Source organism: Schistocerca piceifrons, chromosome 8, assembly GCF_021461385.2.
Source record: "Schistocerca piceifrons isolate TAMUIC-IGC-003096 chromosome 8, iqSchPice1.1, whole genome shotgun sequence".
Lineage (NCBI taxonomy): Eukaryota > Metazoa > Arthropoda > Insecta > Orthoptera > Acrididae > Schistocerca > Schistocerca piceifrons.
Window position 1 is genome coordinate 249,955,497 of NC_060145.1, and position 22,602 is coordinate 249,978,098.

General features: G+C 43.1%; 1 protein-coding gene across 1 annotated transcript; it reads right to left on the reverse strand.

Annotated features, from left to right (window-relative positions):
• Nucleotides 1-913: 913 nt before the first annotated feature.
• Nucleotides 914-16,076, reverse strand: LOC124711920 (endocuticle structural glycoprotein SgAbd-9). The gene is made up of 4 exons (XM_047242175.1): nt 15,984-16,076; nt 10,888-11,033; nt 5,327-5,453; nt 914-2,079 (listed from the first exon to the last, which is right to left on the reverse strand). The coding sequence occupies exons 1-4, from the start codon at nt 15,990-15,992 to the stop codon at nt 1,918-1,920; spliced, it is 444 nt and encodes a 147-aa protein (XP_047098131.1). The 5' UTR covers nt 15,993-16,076; the 3' UTR covers nt 914-1,917.
• Nucleotides 16,077-22,602: the final 6,526 nt, after the last annotated feature.

Consider the following 22,602-nt stretch of genomic DNA (forward strand, 5'->3'; position numbering starts at 1 on the left):
TTAAATCCTAACAATGCACAAAATTCTAATGTGTTTGAAAATTTGTAATACGATTTCTCACAGAGCACCGGTTTTGTGTGGATGTATAAACGCTGATGCTGATTTTTAACTAAAGGTAACAGACAACGACGAAAATGTTTCCCTCCGAAAGATATTACTTGAATTAATCCAGTATAATCCTTTATTTGTTCATGAGCGATGGTAATGACTCATCGAGTAGCTTATTTCATCGAGTAGGTTACAAATAAACTATCCTTCCTACTCTCGTGTTGGAATAACAGATCAAAACTTTGCCAGATTTTCAATTAATTTGAAAACAAGACGCCAGCAGTCAGATGAAATAATGAAGATTGTTAACCAAGAATTAAATTTAGAACAAGCGGAATATATCGTAATGAAGTGACTGTAATTTTTATCGCGAGAAGGAATTGGAGTGTCAAGACCTATCATGGAAATAATACCATCAAACTTAGCTAGACCGCAGTTCGAGCGAAAACTCGGGAATTTCACAGAATCTGAATTGCAATCTTTTATTTATTTATTACTTACCGTTGTTACACATGACCTGCACCATAGATGATATTTCAATCCGTGTTTTACAGTTATTTTTATTATTAATATCCTTGTTGTTGTTGTTGTTGTGGTCTTCAGTCCAGAGACTGGTTTGATGCAGCTCTCCATGCTACTCTATCCTGTGATATCTTTAGTGCGTTAAAAACGCTAAGACAGGCCGTTATGATAGTACCAGCAAAAATCACTGGATTGCAGGCCGACCAAAAGACTGAACAGAACCTCGTGTATGTTGCAGAAGCCGTATCACAGAAACAATTTAGGAAAGTGCCCAATTATGTATGTGGTTGCAACAAAGGAGGGATAAATAGTGGGATGGTTGTAGGAAAAAACTAACACAATGTTTTTTATGAATAACTGTGGAGTTTTATTGCTCTACAATTAATACACAAACTATATTTAAATACATTAAATTACAAAATCGTCACAGTGACCGTCGAGTCATTTCCAAATCAAAGCCATGTCAGTTGTACGGTGGAGCAAGTCGGGTAGGGAACCAAGAGGATTGAGTTGTCACCAAGATTCGGTCCGCATACCTCGTCGCCACAAGTTCGCACCTCCAGCGCTTCTAGGAACGAAGACGAGTGGTTCTACAGAGTTACAGATGCGACTAATGTGTGAAGAGAGAGTAGCATTATGAGGAGGAGGATGGTGCGTTGCAACGCGGCGAATGCAAGTTCTTTTCGACGGTTTGACAGGGACTGTTTCAGATAAAATGCCTGTACTTCAGTTCAGCAATGAGATTGCGTGACTGTCGACACTTGCAGAGAACATCCGGGTTGAAATATGCAAGAGATGACTCCGGTCTTGCGTCATTCGCATTAGGTTATACATACCATGCTGTGGAAGAAGCGCGATAGCCTGTCATTCCGAACGATCTGCGATTTGTAATTGTGCAGATGTTGCTTCACGCCGCGAGGCTCGGACTGGTGAAATCACTATACTCGCATCTGTAATTCCCCCACGTCACGGAGGTGCGACTTCGGGCTCGTTTACGAAGGAAGCTCGTAATGAGGAGGAGAAGAGAGGTAAATGGGTGACCAGTACGTGAAACTGGTCAGAGATATGAATGGTGAAACACAAACGCTGCAAGGTGTCTTGCTAGCAGTGCGAGATGTGACAGATTGGACGGAAGGGGCAAGTACGGATGAGAGGCAACCAGACCTCTGTTGAGCACTTCTCGGATCGCCTCCAGTGTTAATTGGGGAGTCTGAGATGGGCGCAACAGTGGGGGCTGGTGTGGTTGAGGTACTTGTCAGGTTGCAGACCGCTCCTGGGCGAAGGTCCCTCGGTTCCCGGGCGCCGCGGCGGGCGAGTCCTGTGCAGTTTGGCGAAGGGCGTAGGTCCTCAGAAGGGCCTTCCGCGGAAGGGGATCGGCGTGGGCACTCCGGGCAGGATGGGGCCCTCGGCGCGGGCCTGCGCCACCTGAGCGGCCACGGCGCGGCTGATGGCGGGGGCGACCACGTTGCCGACCGGCTGGAAGCCGTTCTCGTCAGCCACGTAGTTCACCTGCAACACGAAACCGCACTCATATGATGCTGTGTCATATCGAGAGGTTGTAACAATTGAAAATTGTACTGAAATGCAGGAGGATCTGCAGCGAATTGACGCATGGTGCAGGCAATGGCAATTGAATCTCAATGTAGACAAGTGTAATGTGCTGCGAATACATAGAAAGAAAGATCCCTTATCATTTAGCTACAATATAGCAGGTCAGCAACTGGAAGTAGTTAACGCCATAAATTATCTGGGAGTACGCATTAGGAGTGATTTAAAAGGAAATGATCATATAAAATTGGTCGTCGGTAAAGCAGATGCCAGACTGAGATTCACTGGAAGAATTCTAAAAAAGTGCAATCTGAAAACAGAGGAAGTAGGATACAGTACGCTTGTTCGTCCACTGCTTGAATACTGATCAGCAGTGTGGGATCCGTACCAGATAGGGTTGATAGAAGAGATAGAGATGATCCAACGGAGAGCAGCGCGCTTCGTTACAGTATCATTTAGTAATCGCGAAAGCGTTACGGAGATGACAGATAAACTTCAGTGAGAGACGCTCAGTAGCTCGGTACGGGCTTTTGTTGAAGTTTCGAGAACATACCTTCACCGAGGAGTCAAGCAGTATATTGCTCCCTCCCACGTATATCTCGCGAAGAGACCATGAAGTTAAAATCAGAGAGATTAGAGCCCACAGAGGTATACCGACAATCCTTCTTTCCACGAACAATACGAGACTGGAATAGAAGGGAGAACCGATAGAGGTACTCAAGGTACCCTTCGCCACACACCGTCAGGTGGCTTACGGAGTATGGATGTAGATGTAGAAAGGCAGACAGATAAGCATAAGTATACCAGGTAATTAACAAAAGTAGAACAATGCTAATAGGATGCAGTCGAATGACATCAGGCAGTGCTGAGGGAGTTAGATTAGGAAATGATCCAGTAGTAGATGTTTTTTTCCAATGTTGAGAGTAAAATAAATGGCTATTGATGAACTATGTGGAATTCAAAAATTCATACAGGCAATAACAAGAACGTCTTTCCTGAAGGTGTTTCTCTAGTCCCCGTATACGCCTCTCCCGATAGACCAAGGGGCGACACCTGTCACTGTATTTTTATGTAGTAGGACGACATCTTCAGCTGAAGGCTCATACCTACTACATAAAGGTATTTCTCTGGAGTGTTGTGCAGAGGTAGGAAGGACTGGAGAGGATAGAATAGTGTGAAAACCGGCATCGAGCTAGTCTTCGGACTGATGAGCGCAATAACTCACAAGGCTGTGTAGCACTGAGAAGGGTTCAAGGAAAACAAATAATAGAGGGAATGATATAAAATTAAATTCCAAGGGCACGGATAATCTGGTGGACCAGGATCTACCAATAGTTCTGCGCACAAATTACACTGATGGGTAGATTACGTTAGGTTGTGTGTTGGCGAAGCCGATGAATGTGATGATATGAGAATAACCGTAATTCCTTTTATGGTTCGTATTTTACACGTTCTGGAGATCGCTGAGTGTTTTGCAATTATGATCAAACGGGAAGTATCGACAGTTGTATCCAAACTGAATCTTTTACAATAATGTACAAGTAGTAGGTAATATTTCAGAAACTGACTATTGTGAGCTATTTGTCTGTTAACTACATATGTTTCAAAATAAATAAGCCAACAAATTCGACAATTTCGAGCTGCCGTCAAAAATAGGTCGGTCGAAACCTGTCCACACCAGAACGTCGTATTTAACATGTAACATAGTGATGTTGGGATGTGTGACGTCATATCTGCGCAAACAGAGAACATATCACTGACAGTATTTCCTTTCCTTTCACGCAATTTTTGGATAGTCTGATTTGTAGCGTGTCCTGATATCTGTGTTGTTGTGGAAGCGGACTGTTTGATTGTAACTTGGCAAAATCAAAGAATTTAAACAAAGAATCTTAGTTAAGGTCACACAGAATCTGGAATGAAAAGGAAGGGCCGGGTGGGAATTTGTGACTTTCTGCTCCACGGGGCAAGGTGGTAATCCAACGGTGGAAGTTGAAAATTAGTGCCGGATCGGGAATCGAACCCGGATTTGCGGTTGCCTTGACCGACCGACTCAGATTTCCATCTTATCGCACGCTGAAATGTGTTCCTTTTCCAATAGCCCCGTACTCGCAAATTATTGATTCCCTTAGGGATTCTGACGATATTAGTGCATCCACACTGAAACAAATGTCAAGGAGACCTGTCCGACAGATCAGACACAACTGAAAAAATATGTACATTAGATGACATCCGCACTGCTGCGTAAAGGTATAGATTTATCGAGCGTTAGCGTAGCCAGTGACTGTGATTGCAAAAGAATAAATAAATTCTTGCTGGTGTGCTTAGATCGTGCATCAAAGTAAAAGGGTGGCATCAGTAATTTCAGTATTTTCTTAAAATGATTCAGAATCGTAAATGACTTGTCCACGGTAGAGTTTGCCATTATGGGGTTACATAAACACGTTGATGTTAGAAGCACTGATAGAAAATGAAACTGAAAGTGGTTGGTAGTTGGTATATCCGAGAGCTACGTCAACGTTTAATGCCATGTTGTTATGCATACGTTGACACTAGTAGTCGTCACTTTGTACAGCTGCTATAAACCTACTTTCTTGCTGTAAGGTGTAGTTTATGTCAGTAATTAAGTAAACATTCATTTATGGGCCATGTGTTCATCGAAGTACTGTCCACGAATTTTTTCCCATCTGTATAATTTTAGTTATAGAAGTATGGTTCGCTCCTACGTAAAGTACGAACTCTAGAGGTGAGGAAATGTGTCTGTCGAGGGAGAGAAAGACTAGCACAGTTTTGTAATAAGGCACCCGAAGAAAAAGACTAAATGCGCCCTGGAAGAATGAGTAGAGAGGAAAATCTGTAGAATTACGTAAATTTATCAGCGATTATGAATACAGCAGTCATGCTGGGGTGAAGAGATAAGAGTAACGTTGAACGAGTGAAAGACGACAGACTGGTAAGAGCGAAAGTTAATATTTTGAAAGTATGCGTTTGTATGCTCGACTGTGACCCATATGTGCCTTTAGCGGCGTCTGCGCTCCGAACTAAGCCTCGAATCTCCGACCGGCTCGGAGTTTCTTTCGTCTATAACGATTCGTTTCCTTGACGTGTTTGTCGCCATAAACGGCTTAGAAGAATTCCAGCGTCAGTTATGGAAAGTTGTCCGGTGGCACTGCATCGCAAAGAAGCAGCGGCGACCAGCTGTGAGCCTTACCTGCACGGGGACGCCGTCGGTGCCAACGTAGGTGTAGGAACCCTGGACGGCCTGAGCTTCCAGAGGAGTTCCAGGAGCGTTGACCACTCCACTCTCCTGCCGCGCGCTGCCGTCAGCGCTCTCGTAGCTGAAACACGCACAGTGGCTCCATCACACTTCTGACGCCACACGGTCGTCACGCACACGCACACACACACACACACACACACACACACACACACACACACACACATTTCTGATTATACTCTTGGACAATCGTCAACATCGCTTACTTCAGTTCCAGTCCATTAGTTCAGACAAAGGTTTTCGTGAGGTTTCCTTTGCCCATCAGGCCAGTGTCGGAACTGGAACTAACCTTCCAAGTTTTCGCAACCGAAACCCCTCCTACCCCACTCTCATCTAAATGGGATATTTCACTGAATAGAAGATGGTGTTGCTCTACGACATCCTGCCCAGCTTCCATGTGTAGGGAATAATGAATATGCAAAATATTGCGCGCGCATAAACACCCAATTTTAATTTTTTGGTTGAACAATGGACCGTATTGTTCGAGAAATAAACTGAAGCACAAAGCATGTTTAGAAAATAAGTTAACTGTGACCATAACGGGCTGTGGTTTTCTTTATGCTTTGAGGGTTGCCAATACTGAGTGGTAAAGGGGGAGTCCCCTGACCAGAGCGAGCATTGAAGGAACGCGTTGTTACGTAAGCTCACGTGGTAGCAACCAGTTGCGTGAAAGATAGTAAAAAATACAGCCAAGCATGATCCACGTGTTATGATCCGCTTCCTGCCGCCACTGACCGAAGTTTTCTCGCGAGTCAAAAGGCTTATGGTGAAAGTGTTATGAATAGAACGAGAGTGTTTAAGTGGTGCCGGGAATGTATTGGAGGCAGAACAAATGTTCATGACGAACAGAGGAGTGGATGATCTTCCATTTCGGCTGACGAGTTTGTGCAAAAAATCGAGAAACGTGTTCGTGATGAAATTTTTGCTATGTTTATACAACTCTCCGCAGCTCTCTTACACGAGACACTCACTGAAACACTGGGATACCGGAAAATGTGTACAAGATGGGTCCCAAAACAGTTGACTCAGCAGCAGAAGTAAAATCGGGTCAGTAGCGCTTACGAGTTTCTTGAGCAACTTGAATTTGAAGTTGAGGATTTTCTGAGCTGTAATGCAACTGGCGATCAAACGTGGGTGCCTCATTACACGCCTGAGACAAACAGACCGTGCAATCTACAACGATATTGTGAGACCCTACAAATCTCAAAAGTAGCACACAAAACAGAAGGAGGGGAATGCTGACCAGAGGATAGTACTTGTTGCACAGCCCTGGCCGCCATCAAGATGCTCTTCGACTCATTTGGGTATTTCCCTGGTGTTTTTCACTTCCCTGAAGGGGAACATGAGTTGAATTAAATTTTCAAACAACGAACAGGGGCAGAAAGAGGTTCTGAAGTGGGTGAAGAATTTGGCGGACGAGTCCTTAGAGGACGGTGTAAAGGAGCTTGTGCCATGACATACCACATTCATTGACGGGATGACGATTATGTGGAAAAATAGCCAACAAGTATATCAACAGTATCCCGTAATTCTTTTCTTTTCAAATACACGTTTCCTAAGTAAAATATAAAAACCTAATACATTTACATTCTGAAAGTACCTTGTATTTCCAATCCCCTAGCCCTGACCAAAGTTTTTGGGATGTTCTCCTTGGCTATCAGACGAATGCCAGAACTGAGAATCCCCTCGCGCTTTTTCCCTAAATTGGACTCTTTCTACCCCACAACCAATCCAAGAATACTGTATACGAGGAGTTTTCTGTATATACACTTAGGAAATACACATACTCTAGGCTATATACTAGATTTTGATAGGAACTTATTGTCCCAGTATTAAATTTCATGCCAATTCCTCCCTAAAAATTCTTACATCGAAGTAAGAGTTGACTCACTGATGTTATAGTCATTGGACAGTAAGTGTTTTTCGGTTTTTGAAGCGCACAATTTTAAATTTACGAACATTTAAAGGAAGTTTCCAACATTTGCACCAATTTGAAACCTTTTTGTGATGTTACTGAATATTTGTGCAGCTGTTTTTCAGACACTGCTTATAACGTATAACTGTACCGTCTACAGAAGGTCCAAGGCTACTATTAATATTATGAGGAACAATAGCAAAACAGCAATCAGTCGCAACCACACTGTTTTTTTTATTATTCGTCTTGAGTTTTCTGCCAGTGGACCAGTAAAGTCATATGATGACATGTATTGCAGTGAGTTTATTGAAAAAAGTGGCAAATGCACTGAAGATGGGTATTAGTAGCTGTAATTATTAGTAGATAAAATCTAGATTCGCAGGAATTTAAAAAAATCTATGGGATTGCGACTTATTGCTGTATTCTCATTCAGTCCCGTGCACAACGGTTCCGTATGGAATCAAAGTTGGCAAGTATTAATATTGCCTGCCAGCTCACTAAACCGTAACATCAACAGAAAGGGACACTTTCAAGTGCACGTGTGATGTTAATTATACCTCTGTCGATTAACCTCCAGCTAAGATAGCTTCCTGCGTCCTCATACCAATAAATTCTCAATCCAGTCACAGATGTCTTTCGATACCCCAAATAAACGTATTTTCCTTAGTACGTGTTGTTGTTTAACTGAATCAAATGCTGCGTTTTTCTGGCGGCCTTGAACGGTGGCTTTCGGGATGTTACGTGAGAAAAGCGCAAGTTTGATTTGCATGACGGATACTTTCGTATATGGTGTTGGTTCAGATGGTGGACGACATACTGTTTGAAATACAGCATTACGTTTGAGCTCCCGGACGTTGAGTTGGCCAGTAGCTCACGACAGTGCCTCCGAGATTAGAAGAATACTGCCGACGGGAGTTCACGCTTTCCTGGTAGACGCGGTTTTGCGTAACCCGCTACTGGGCGACTCGGGGCTGGGTCAGACCGCACATCGACCATCTGCCGCGGAGAAACCTTGACTCGCAGCAGCGGCGCCGCCGTGGGCGTGAGGGACCTGCTGCCGGCACCTCATACAACGAGCAGGCGGGCCGCCACACGCCCTTTCGCGTCGTGCGTTCGTAAGGGCCCAACCGCTAGCGAAAGCCGTCGAGGTGTGTCGACTGGATGTCGGAGTAGCGTAGGTTCGAGTCGAGCCACATCCGCATAGCTTGCGTCATCTGCGTAAATATCGTGCAAGCCACTTTACAGCGCATCCCAGAGAGTGCTTCGTGCTGTAATTACTGGCTACCTTTACTATCCGCGTATGAACCGAGGAAAGGTGTCTGAGTGAGTCTGTAGACGTCCTGGCCCCACTATCTTGTCCTTATGATACCAAGAAGAACTAGACGGTAAAGACAGTACAACAACTGCCTACTACGAAACACTTGTCTTAACATTTATTGAACAGCTTATTACAAGGAGAGTGTAGCGATTTTCTTTCCAATTCTGTGAGCGCCATCGTACACGACCAAAAATTAATGTGGTGGTCTTAGCGCCGCTCCTACTAATTACTTCGCCCAGATCCTACCCTCCTCAAATTCCAAATAATGGTGCAGCATACCTCTATTCTCGAATACAGTATTAGTAAACACGTATCTACTTGTACACGAGCTAGTTTGATCTGTTCCACCTTCTCTATCTCGCTAATAAGTTTCGAGCTGCAGAATTCGGTTAGCTTGGTTATCGTTAGATTATAACTTAAATATTTGTAATGCTTAAGTCGTTCGTATGCATGTTCCGAATTGCGCCATTACTGAAATTCGGTAGTTCTTCAGTAGCTCCTCATCTGACTCAACAATCCGTATGTAATGCAAGTTTTACGGCGCTATAACGGCAGTACGTAACTTAGTACGCGTGCCGTATAGTACCAGTACAATCTCATATTTTTGAATTCATGCTCCTCCATTTCCTTACGCCTTAGATTACACTTACATGCATTACGCGTCTTTTGGAACTGGTAATGCTTGCTGATGTTGTATCATCTTCTAGAGAGTTTATGTAGAAAAACAGAAAAAAGCTAAATGATGTCCGCTCACTTAGCTGAGTGCTCAGTGCGTCTGAGTGCCATGTAGCGGACCAGTGTTCAAATGGTTCAAATGGCTCTGAGCACTATGGGACTCAACTGCTGAGGTCATTAGTCCCCTAGAACTTAGAACTAGTTAAACCTAACTAACCTAAGGACATCAAAAACATCCATGCCCGAAGCAGGATTCGAACCTGCGACCGTAGCGACCAGTGTTCGACTTCCGGCCGGGTCGGAGATTGTCCTCCCTCGGGGTATGCATGTTGTGTTGTCCTCATCATCATTTCATCCTCGTCACCATGCAAGTGTCCTATTGTGCTCTCAACTGGAAAGATTTGCTACTCTGCAGCATAACTTCCGCAGGTGGGGACTGCCAGCCGTCGACGGCACAGAATCATTTCTCTTCAGCTAAATGAACTACTCTGTGCCTGTCATGGATACATAAAAGTTCCATTTTAAACAGCAATCTTGCGATGGTGACCTTTTTCATTTCTTTCATGGCCTGAAATTGTGCGTATCGTGGCTCACCTACTAGGTTACCTGATAAATTTCCGGAAGGTACAAGAAACAATGAGTTCAGTATTTCGTAAAGAAAGTGCATCCTTAGTTCTGTTACAGGAGAACTCTCAATCTGAGCTGTGCGTCAATTTCCTCGAATGTTCAAATGAGTGTGAATTTCTAAGGTTCAAATAGTTCAAAAGGGCTATGAGCACTATGGGACTGAACTTCTGAGGGCATCAGTCCCCTAGACTTAGAACTACTTAAACCTAAATAACCTAAGGACAGCACACACATCCATGTCCGAGGCAGGATTCGAACCTGCGACCGTAGCGGTCGAGCGGTTCCAGACTGTATCGCCTAGAACCGCTCGGCCACCCCGGCCGGCAATTTCTAAGGGACCAAACTGCTGAGGCCATCGGTCCGTAGACTAATACACTACTTAAACTAACTTAAACTAAAACGTTCTAAGGGCAACACACACACCCATGCCCAAGGGAGGACTCGAACCTCTGGCGCGAGTGGCCGCGCAATTTGTAACATGGCACTTCAAACCCGCCGGGCCACTCCGCGCGGCTCAATTTCCTCCTTCTAGCATTGATGTAAGATTGGTAAACCTTCAGGCTCTAGTAAATTAATGTGGTTATTCTTTGTGCCGCTTGTCATCACAGTGACAATGACGAGTGGGATGACATTACAATACAGAATCATAGATTAGATTTGAGAGACTTAAATTCTGAAATAATATCGTCACTGTTTTCGTGTTAAGGCCATTTATTTCCTTGTAGAACTGTGAAATGAGAAGTCGAGGTCGGAGCACGAATTTCACATTCGTTTTGAGAGAACCTCGTAACGTGTGATAGTGTGTGCCCGGAAAGCAAAGTATCAACAGAGTAAAGAATGCAGGAATTACTCCGGATTAACTTCCGTTTGGTTATACATCTCTGAGTTGTTTACATCCGCGAATGTGTCTTTTCTCGTGTACCTTCCACGGGATTGGCACTCGGACAGAAAAGTACTCACCTGAATGTGTAGGAGCCGTCGACTCCGTTGAGGTCGAAGTTCTGGCTGACGATGGGCACGAAGGCACCCGGGACCACGGGTCGTGGCACGAAGGGCACCTGGGGGGCGGCACGGCACGCCACGGCCAGGGACAGCACTGCCAGGATCTGCAACAACACAGGGCGCAGGGGCCTCACCGGGGGTCGAACACCACTGCTCCTACCACGAGGCGCTACACCACCTTTACATCAACTTTAGAAACAGCGTTTCACCAGACAACCAGCCAGCCTTCCTGAGACGAATTTTATGGCCTGAGAATACAATTGCGCATTCAACTATGGCATCAGCGAGCTTAAAGAAAATGTTATGAGTTGCAACAGTGGTCTTCCATTCAATAAAAGTGTACAACATAATGCAGAGTTAAGTAAATTTACAGTTGCAGGAAAGAAGTTCCTTTCCTGAAATTTTATGTTATTCAACTCCATAAACTCCAGTTCAAATGGTTCAAATTGCTCTCAGCACTATGGGACTTGACATCTGACGTCATCAGTCCCCTAGAACTTAGAACTACTTAACACCTGCTTTCTTCAAGAACAGGGTCCGCAACTCCCAATAATGAGTGAAGTGTTGAGATGAGAAAGAAAATAAGCTACTAGTCTTACACAGTGCAAGGCACAGGACGTAAGGTATTACAAAAACGAAAAGAGAAAAGAAATGCTAAAACAATTATACTGCGAATATGTGATGTGAATCGACGAAGATGTTTTCTGTTATCTACTTCCACAATATTTTTATCAAGCCCCGATTCTCTGCTACCTCAGTAATCCATCGCTGTGCACAATGTAGTGCTTAACATTTCTTCTTTGCTTTTTTCTTGCTTTTTTGTTTATTCTTTCTCAGCACATGTTGCTTGAGTCTATGTTTCATTGCATGGTCATATATATGGCTATTTATTCAGTAATTGGTTCAAATGGCTCTGAGCACTATGGGACTCAACAGCTGAGGTCATCAGTCCCCTAGAACCTACAACTACTTAAACCTAACTAATCTAAGGACGTCACACACATCCATGCCCGAGACAGGATTCGAACCTGCGACCGTAGCAGCAGCGTGGTTCCGGACTGAAGCGCCGAGGACCGCTCGGTCACAACGGCCGGCAACTGCAGTTCGAATAACGTTATGGAATGGGTTTCATGTGTCAAGTGCATAGACCACGCAATGATGTCCGTCTAAGAATATTAATTAAAGCTCAAATATGGTGATAATATACAAACTCGTGTCTACTTCTATGTTGTCATAAGGAAGCGACATGCGGTTTCTAAAGAAAGGGAAAGGAAGAAACAACGTTACCAACGGTAGTAACGAAGTTTATGAGAAAAATAGCACAGTGCACAAGAAGATGTATGGGAGAAATTGCAAAAATAGCGGTGGAAATATAAAAAGAAGAAAATGAGAGAACATTTTCTGGTCTACAGGAAAATTTAAATTTCTCAGGCAGTGAATACCTACTTAAGCTTCCCAAAAGATATATCTACACACGTAATGATGGCGAAAATCTTCAGAAAATGAAATTAAGATGTCGTGCCGTGCGACAGTTATTACTAAGCGAAAGAATAATAAGTAAAAGGAAAACAGGTACAATTGTGGTAAATTGTGAGAATAATTCCACTAAAACTTACTCGAAGAACACGCACGTAGTTGAGATAATGAGCGTCAAGCTAAATCCTAACCACCCCGTAGAAGAAAGCGTTATCATTTAAGTCCGTATATACAAGGTTAGGCGTTGAAGGAAATACGTTCACAAAAAAACGGTTCAAATGGCTCTGAGCACTATGGGACTTAACTGCTGTGGTCATCAGTCCCCTAGAACCTAGAACTACTTAAACCTAACTAACCTAAGGACATCACACACATCCATGCCCGAGGCAGGATTCGAATCTGCGACCGTAGCGGTCACGCGAATCCAGACTGTAGCGCCTAGAACCGCACGGCCACTCCGGCCGGCAATATGTTCACATTTTTTCTTATGATGATGTCGCGACATTCCGATGTTGAAATCACAATTGGATAACTCGACAATGATGAGTTTAGCGAAGCAACCACCTCAGAAATCATTGAAAATTTTAACCTCAGTGGTCGAATCGATGTTTGCACAAGGCTCTTGCTGAAATAGAGCTGTAAAGTTAGTTATTTACGGACCTTTTTCGATATTTTTGTTTTAATATTGCCATCACAAGATGCATTGGGATGAAAAAGACTTTCTGAGCCACCAGTGTTTCAAGTTATTTCCAGCAGTTTTTATCCAATGTTTATGAAGGATAAGAACCTAACACTCCCATACAAAAGAAGTTGTGGTTTGCAGTATGATATGCAAATTTCACAGTGATAAAACTGAATTATCGCCTATTCCCTTTCATAAAATTCAACAGGCTACAGTACAAGCAATTTTTAATAATGAAGCATATATGGCAGCGTACCAATTTTATTACAGTCTGAATCAGTCGCTGATTTGTCGCAAAATTGGCTGATGGTGGCAAAAATTCAGTGTTTCTTTTCAGTGATCACAGAGCAGGACTTCTACTTTCCTGCTCATTTTCTATGTTCTCGCTTTCCTTGCTACCCGACTCGTCGGTGGCGTTCACAACCAAAATCACGTTTCTACTGAAATCTTTTGTGTAATTTCACAAGAAACGTTCAGTTTACTGAAACAAAGACTAACCCGTTTCGTAGGACTGAAACGTGACTCAACAATGAATGCTCCACTCAGTCCAATTGTGCTTTTGTTCCGTACATCGAATAGCCGCAGGAGAGAAAAGCTCTTGTTTCTATTGTTGACAGAGAGAGCAGGCCGCAGTCATCGTTCAGGCAGCGTCTACCAACTAGAGACTAAAGGGCAGCGGAAAGGAAAAAAATGAACAGTAATTCTCAGGTTATTGTGCAGGTCGCAATTAATGCCTAGTCTTTGTGGGTAATTTGTAAAGAGAGGCCGTTGGAACGTAATACGGACACAGGATGAACTAAGATCCTCCAAACAGTCTATCAGACAGCGTAATAGGTCCCGCGGAGGTCAGGCCTGAATAGCGGGAGGGTCATCACGCAAAGGCTGAGGGACCGCCTGGGAACGCTAAGGCAGCGTTTCGTCCTTGCAGAAAAAACAAATATAGATTTCTCCAAAGCAAGAAATCTATAATTCTCCATGAAAATTGCTTCTTGTAATCTATCTTTAATCCAGAATTCACCGCAACAGGCACACCACAATGACTAAAAACTCTTGTTATTTTTTTATCAATATTTAACTATTTGCGTAGAGTAATAGCAAACTGTAGTATTCCATGGTATTACACTGATAGATCGAAACTTCTATTACTGTCTTCAGACTGAAGGTATTCCCTACTTCCTTGTGCAGATTGAAATTGCTCTGAGCACTATGGGACTTAACATCTGAGGCCATCAGTCCCCTAGAACGTAGAACTACTTAAACCTAACTAACCCATGGACATCACACACATCCATGCCCGAGGCAGGATTCTAACCTGCGACCGTAGCGGTCGCGCGGTTCCAGACTGAAGTGCCTAGAACCGCTCGACCACACCGGCCGGCTCTTGTGCAGATTTTGTGGTAGAACTTTCGAGCCTGCATCTAATCTCAGTTGTATTCCGTTATTTATTTATTTATTTATTATTTATTTATTTATTTTTTTGCCGTGTGAGCTGTGAACATTCATTTGCAGCCATTGAAATAATTTTAAATTTTTGGGAAATACATTTCAATGTAATTTTCAGTTTAGTTCTTAACGAACAAACGGGTGTAATATGATGCATATGAAAGCACGAATTACGTTATTTTCCTGACAATTCTTTTATGAATGGAGTGCAAAAGAAGAAAAAGGATTCAGTTACTGGCATCAAGCTACCCAAAGAATGCTCAGAAGTCTTCAATTGTAGAGGGTCATTTTTGCTGATTTCTGTAACTTATGTTGTAAAAACCAAATATCGGAAAACTGCTGTTATTGAAGAGCTCGAGGAATTTGTTATTACATACATACCGAGGTAGAATTGAGGAAATCATAAACTACAAATAAGAGTGAATTCTTTAATAGACAATGTTATCTTCCTACACTGTTCAGAAGGTGGAGTGTAAAATGGCTCTAAGCACTATGGGACTTAACTTCTGAGGTCATGAGTCCCCTAGAACTTAGAACTACTTAAACCTAACTAACCTAAGGACATTACACACGTCCATGCCCGAGGCAGGATTCTAATCTGCGACCATAGTGGTCGTGTGGTTCCAAACTGTAGCGCCTAGAACCGTTCGGCCGCTCCGGCCGGCAGGTGGAGTATAGAACTGTCTTTTCCACCTCATCTACGTAATATAATGTTAAGTTCTAAAATACTGAAAAAGTCGGTTATGTGGTCCATCATAAGCAGATAAGTTGAAGTCTGTAAACAGGACCATTATCTCAGTTTGGAACCGTACACCTCAAGGGCCCCACTTGTCAATGACTCCTTTTAACTCAAAATTTCGAAATAATAAAACGGTTCGACATCAAGGAAAATGAGCAGCTTTCTTAATTGGCCAATCCAAATTGTAGTGGGGTTCGACGTATCTCATGCTACAGAGATCGTGGCGTTGTTACTATCGTACAGTTATTCCAGTATCAGTATCGGTGCAAATGAATCGCAATGTTTATAGTTACACGTGACAAGCTGAAAATGCACTGGACAAAGAGTGGAGTCCAGAGAAATGAACCACCACAGGACTCCACAATTTCCACTGTCTTCTTTTGTTTTTGAATCTACAGAGTCACATCCATTGTGTAGGTGCTACCTCAACCATAGATCTTGGTATGATTCTACATTGCTCATCCGAGCTGATGATGTTGATTGTATCGTATGATTCGTACCATCAGAGGCACATATCGAGTCCCGTTCGCCAGGAGAAAGGTTTAGACTCATGCTCACAATGTTACTCATCAACTGGAAAAGCAAGGGTTCCCGGTTCGAATCCCGTTCCTGCATACAGTATGAATCTATTGGGGAGTTTAAACTTGAAAGAAGTTTGACGAAGATGTGGAAAGAAGGCAAACCGAGAGTGACCGTAGAGCTCGGCATACTCACCAGCTTCATGGTGTTGGTTGTGAGAGTTGGCGGTGTCCTGCCTGAGACTGCAGAGGATGCTGTGGCTAGCGACTGTGCCTGCCCGGTGTCGGACGGCGGTATATATAGCTGGCTGAGCTCCTGCGGCAGGGCGGCGCGAGGAGCCGAGGCGTGGCCCTCACCCCGATCTCGCCCCCACCACCCCGCCACCAGAGCGCGCCGCTGTCGCACACAGTGCCGGCTCGGCCGAGGCACACACCTGGGTTAGGAGGACGAGGGGGGGGGGGGGACGAAGATGCGAACCGGAGCCTCCGTCCCCCAGCAAGACGTGAATTATGGACTCAAATCTGGGGCCTGCAAGGGCGCGCCAGGTGGACGATCGGGATTAGTCGCGGGCGGCGGACGCGGTCGCCCATCGCGGCTGCGACCTTGCTGGAGGCTGGTGGCCACTTTCCGGATGTCTTCAGCTCCTGCAGGCACAACTGCGAGCGAGCGCCTTTGATGGGCAGGCGTAGTAGCCGAGCCGTGCCCTGCTGCGCTTGACAGAAAGCTAGGCGCTTAATCGTCTGTTGGAATTCATTAAAAGCTCCGCGGTTTTTGAAACTGTAAATTATTCCACTGGAGTTATCCCGTCCTCCACTTTTTCCTTCATTGGCTTGATCGAATGAGTCCCACATGAAATAATTTAAGTCTCCTTTCTTCTCTCTTTTCTTTCTTTCTGTCCAGCAATTTTTCATTCTTTACCGATGTTGGTTACCTCTTTCCTCTATCCATACTGCACCTGTCTTTCTCTTTACTTGTCCGTGAAAGTCCTTGAAACTTTTTACTTTTTTCTGAACTTACCTCTTGTTTCCAGTTCTTCCTCCATTATTTAAATTTCCCTCCAGTCTGCTTTAAGTTTATTTGATCCACGTCATTTATTTTTTCGTATTTCTGTCAACAAAATTTAAAACTCTTTCTGTGTCTGCAAAGGATACAGCCCTTCTCATCTTCATCGTATCTAATATTCGATCTATTCTCTCATGAATTTCTTTATTACTTCTTAATTTACAGTTTCTGTTTAGGTATTTTGTTCCGAAGATTTCCCATTGCATCTAACTGTTCAGCTGTATTTTACGAAAGGATTCTGAAGCCCAATGGCATTCTGGTCTAATTACAGTGATGTAGTGCTGGGAAGTTGCATTTTACTCTTCCATAGCACCCTATCACGATGCCGCAGCAGGCGTTCCGCTAACTTATCCCTTCCTCTGACCGCAACCTTTTATCTATATCTACATCTATCTCTACTTCTACATCTACATGATATAGAGAAAACTCCCGATTATCTGGGCTGACGAGGACCCACGACTGCACGGACAACCTAAAAACACTTGTAATTCAAAGTAAATGTTTTGCTTATCCAACATTACTATTAACTTTATTTACGTTCAAAAGCGCACCGAAGTATTTATTCATCACTCTTTCTAAAGATACATCTTATCTACAAAATTACGCCAAAATATACTGTAGCTCGTATCTTTCGGTCTCATTTCACTTTCTGGAAAATCATACCCATTTCCTTCTGTTTCTGTATTTCATCACTTTTTGTTCTTACAATGGTTCTCATTTTTCCCGAATAGTCAAACGGAACTTTTTCTGCACACTCCTCTAAAAAATCAACGTATTTCATTACCTCGGTTTGCGTGATGAAACATGATAAAAATGCATAACAGCACATTCTAAAAACAAATATTCATTATAATTTGTTTCCTCTTTTTTCAGAAATCGCCGAGATAATTACGGGTAAGCCGTAAATAGGCTAATCCGCACTCGGGTATTCGGAAACTGGCTGCACTTCTTTCCCTACTTATTTTATCCTGTGTCACCTCATTTCATAAGTTATCTGTCAACTTATATCAAATTATCTTTTACAGCTCTGAAGACTGAATGCTTAATGTTACTTGATCTCCAGTTTTCCCAACGGTTCAAGTTTAACATTCATATACAACCATTCCTTCCACATGCCTTTCTCAAACTGGAGTCAACATATGATAATTAAACTCTTCATTTTTGTATGACTTTCGTTTTCCACCTGCTCTTATATTTTCTGATATGATAAAGGTGATCATAGTTTAACTCTTCGAAGTACTCAAGCTGTAACGGTATTGTGGAACTCAGTTGGTCTAGATGCCCCTAGTTCACAGGGACATAACACGTATATTGCATGAGCGTGCTGGTGCTCGTATTTCATGTCCAACAGATGATCACCTAAGGAAACTAAAACGTCGACTGTTTTCACACCTATCTTATCACATTTCACTACCGTTCATACTCTCTTTTCAAATTTTGACTGGATTTTACATGCATACATTCATTCTAGCAGAGACTATATATAAATTTCCGTCAAGATCACATATGGTATACAGTTCACAAAGATTTCTTTCTTTGTACTGCCATCATCACTTCAGCAACGTTCATGGCAGAAAGCCGAAGCCGGTATTCGTGAGCTGCACAGCATATGTGATCTAATCGGACATTTATAAATAAACTGTCAATATGATTCCAAGACTCCTTAACAGACTTTACACCTTCAATTGGTAAACGAGCAAAGACGCTTGTGGTACCGGATGCAGAACTGGTTCATTCGTGTGAGTAAATAGAAATGAATCAGTATACCGCAATGGCCTTTTGAAGAAGGATTTTCTACTATGTACTGCTGTGGTACTTACAGGGATAAATCTGTGAACATTTCTAATGTATTCTGGTTTTAGCAGTCTTCTCTAATCTAGCTCTCTGCGGACAATCCTTTCATCTCCTTGTTATGGCGTCTTCAGCTAGCTGGTTACTACGTCACATTTCTCGTTTATACTTCTATTCACCCATTTTACCTTAGCTGTGTTTATGCTTAGCCCATAATAAGGGCTGAGTAGACTATCAATTGTGGCTATTACAAGTATTCCTCACTTTCAGTCGCAATGGTTATCTCGCCTGTGAATCTTAGCAGTTGCATTTGTTCCACTGTGCTCCTCTTAATGATTTCTGTTTCACTTAATTCAGTGTTTCTACGACGTACAGGTTAACCACCCGTAACGGTAAGTTTCAACCGTGTCATATATCCGTCTTATCACAAAATTGTGTATTTTAGTTCTCTACTTGTATAATCTCTATAGTTACGCAAACTGTACCCAATATCCATCGTACCTCAATTTGCATAGTTTAGTGCTTGTCTGTTCTCAGATTTTTTCGCTATAAAATGTTCATTTCAGCATGATTTTTACTATTATTGAATGCCTAGATTTCATCTCAACATTTGTCTGACCTGTTCTATCACTACCTGTTCCTTCTGACAATGTTTCCTTGCTTCCTCTTCGTGTTCGCTTGAACTTTTAACTTCTTCAGCCTTTCAGGCACAGTCAGTTTATTTTCTACATTTTTCACAGCTCACGTTTGATTTGCATCCGATTCTCTGCCTGATGGATCGGTTGAGAGATACTGCTGATAAAAAAAATTAAAAAGACTTTTTGATCTATATGATGCTATGATGGTGCAAATCGTAACAATTATTAAACTTCTTGGTGCGTGAAGTGAGATGAATCGCTAATAAGACATCAGACAGATTAGATTAATCTTTGAGTCACAGGCTTCATCAGTTAGTAATTCCATCAACTCTATCTGGGCCTCAACAATGCAGATAACTAAACCAAACCGAGCGAGGTGGCGCAGTGGTTAGACACTGGACTCGCATTCGGGAGGACGACGGGTCAATCCCGCGTCCGGCCATCCTGATTTAGGTTTTCCGTGATTTCCCTAAATCGCTCCAGGCAAATGCCGGGATGGTTCCTTTCGAAGGGCACGGCCGACTTCCTTCCCCGTTCTTCCCTAATCCGATGAGACCGATGACCTCGCTGTCTGGTCTCCTTCCCCGAAACAACCAACCAACCAACTAAACCAAACGCCGTCTGGTATGAGTGTGCTCTTATTAAACTCTTTATAGAATGAGTAAACAATTGTTAACTGTACATTCATTCATTTTCTTCTCCAATCCAACATTTATTGCCCCTAGAATTACTCGACAGCACTTTACAGAGTGATTCAAGATTCAGGCTTCGTAATTATTACTTCGATAAAGCTCTCTGAAGCAGGCATCATGCTCGGTTGTCTCCTGGTCCCTTTCTTTCTTTCTCTGCCTCACCTGAAATAGGTTTTGCGAAATTAAAGTTTTCCTTGTAGCTCCCTCATAACATAACTCTAAGTAATTCAGTTCCCTTCCCTTTAACATACAGTTTTAAAGCAACTAATGCACATTACTCATACCTCCTACTGAGATGAATATCCCTTAGCACTATAAAGAAATTAATAACTGGTCTTCTGTCTCCTTTCTCCTACTGCCGATACCGAGCGAGGTGGCGCAGTGGTTAGCACACTGGACTCGCATTCGGGAGGACGACGGTTCAATCCCGTCTCCGGCCATCCTGATTTAGGTTTTCCGTGATTTCCCTAAATCGTTTCAGGCAAATGCCGGGATGGTTCCTTTGAAAGGGCACGGCCGATTTCCTTCAAAATCCTTCCCTAACCAGAGCTTCCGCTCCGTCTCTAATGACCTCGTTGTCGACGGGACGTTAAACACTACCCACCACCACCACCACCACCATCTCCTACTGCCGATAGGCAACCAAGCGCGTTGGGAGAGCAGAGAATGCCAGCCTGCGAATCGTATGTCACGCTACGAGTTTAATGACTCACGCCAGTCTAGGAGCGAATCAGAAGGTTCAGTGTCCTGTGTAGTTGCAGTGAGGTGCTACCATTGTCCACGACGTTACCGATGCGGTCGCGGTGGATGTCGTGCATGATGCCTATGAGTCCACGTACAAACAATTCATTTGGTTCTCTACAAATCATATCTGTTCTATCTTAGCTATGATGTCGTGTTTGTCGTGTATCATGTACTTGATTTAATTCCACGTATACTAAACTGCTGACACATCATTAAATTTCTCGCTGCGTATTTTTCAGGTAGCAAAAACATTTTGCTACTAGCCACCAAATTTTACATTTAGCAGTCACGACGCGTTTCGGAGGCCAGTTTCATCCCCCGGTGACCCTTGTTTTTAGGAACTTAATGCCGTTAACTCACTTCTGAGCTGCGACGAAATGACGAAACATTTACGACGAGGCACGCTGGTCACGACACTGTGTTGGCGTTAGGCGGGAGCAGTGTTCAAACCTCTTACGGATATCAAAGGTTAGATTTCTCATGGTTTCCTTAAATTTCTCACTGTGAGAGCTGGAATTGTTTCTTCTTTGCTTCATATCCTACTACTGTCCAGTCCCAGATTGCGATTCGTCTGTTAGAGACACAATTGTTGATTATGCTGGCGTAGAATCTTCTCTTCCTTCTTCTTTTTATGAAAAATACAGAACTTATACCTCTGTTTCGCCCCTCAGAGTTCTCCTGACGGTATAAATTCTAAGTTAGGCACCTGGAGAGAGAGAGTTCAATTGCTGGAAATAAAATAATGTAAGTTTCAGTAACTCATTATGCTTTTTTAACAGTTAAAAGCTCATTGATGTACAATGCCAGCAGGATTATAGTTGTGTGTAAAGTGCAGCCATAGCTTTGGTCCACTACGACAACGCATGATACTGAGTATAACGTCAGAGAAGCAATTGTCTTAGAAACTGACGTAAGTAATGGAGGACAGTGGGGTTTTATGTCTCGAAAACAGAAAGTAACGTCAAACTGTTTTTTCTAGTGTGTTTCACTCGCTATGACAACCATACTCTGCGCCTGTTGGATAAAGTACCGAAATCAGAACAAAACCTTTTAAGCGTAGTCACGGTCTAAGCCTCTAGAACGAACTAACAGAGAAACGGTGGATTACTGTGTCTATCAGCAACAGCTGTGTTCCTTTTTGGTCTGCAGTTTGTTCCCATTAATCAAATGGACGTACTGGTTTCGCCGTTTAGTACATATCACGAAAAAACTGGAATCTAATGTACGTTATTATGGTGTAAGCCTTCACAGCAGTTAGGGAGACAGATAGCTCTCTATCGGACACTTCTGATATTCCAGTCATTTTTGTTTCGCAGTCTATATTTTATACACGTTTCGAAAACTGGTAACTGCACGATAAAAAGTTATCCATGCTCATTTTTACACGGTCCAGCAGACGATGATATTCTACCTCAAACTTACGACAGGAAATGTTAGAGGAGGAGAGACATCACTGTTCGCCGTCTTTTCTTTACTTAGTTCATTAAAAAAATGGGAGCAATGTTTGAACGAAGACGGGGGAAGGAAGTGATTTACGCAACTCTGTTACGATTTCAAGTTGATCATGAGAACTCTAATCAAAGGTATAACACTTTTTAGAAATTATTTTTAAGTTCAAATGGCTCTGAGCACTATGGGACTCAACTTCTGAGGTCATTAGTCCCCTAGAACTTAGAACTAGTTAAACCTAACTAACCTAAGGACATCACAAACATCCATGCCCGAGGCAGGATTCGAACCTGCAACCGTAGCGGTCTTGCGGTTCCAGACTGCAGTGCCTTTAACCGCACGGCCATATTTTTAAGTTATCGCCCCCGAAATTCCACAGGGAAGAGAAACGTTTGTTCGTTTTCGCACATTGACTTCTTTTCAATTGTGCTGTTCTGA

Coding starts and splice junctions, on each gene's coding strand:
- LOC124711920 (XM_047242175.1), bottom strand. Junction 5,454..10,887: donor GACGGCTCCTACACATTCAG/GTGAGTACTTTT, acceptor TGCGTGTTTCAG/CTACGAGAGCGCTGACGGCA. Junction 2,080..5,326: donor CCGACGGCGTCCCCGTGCAG/GTAAGGCTCACA, acceptor TTCGTGTTGCAG/GTGAACTACGTGGCTGACGA.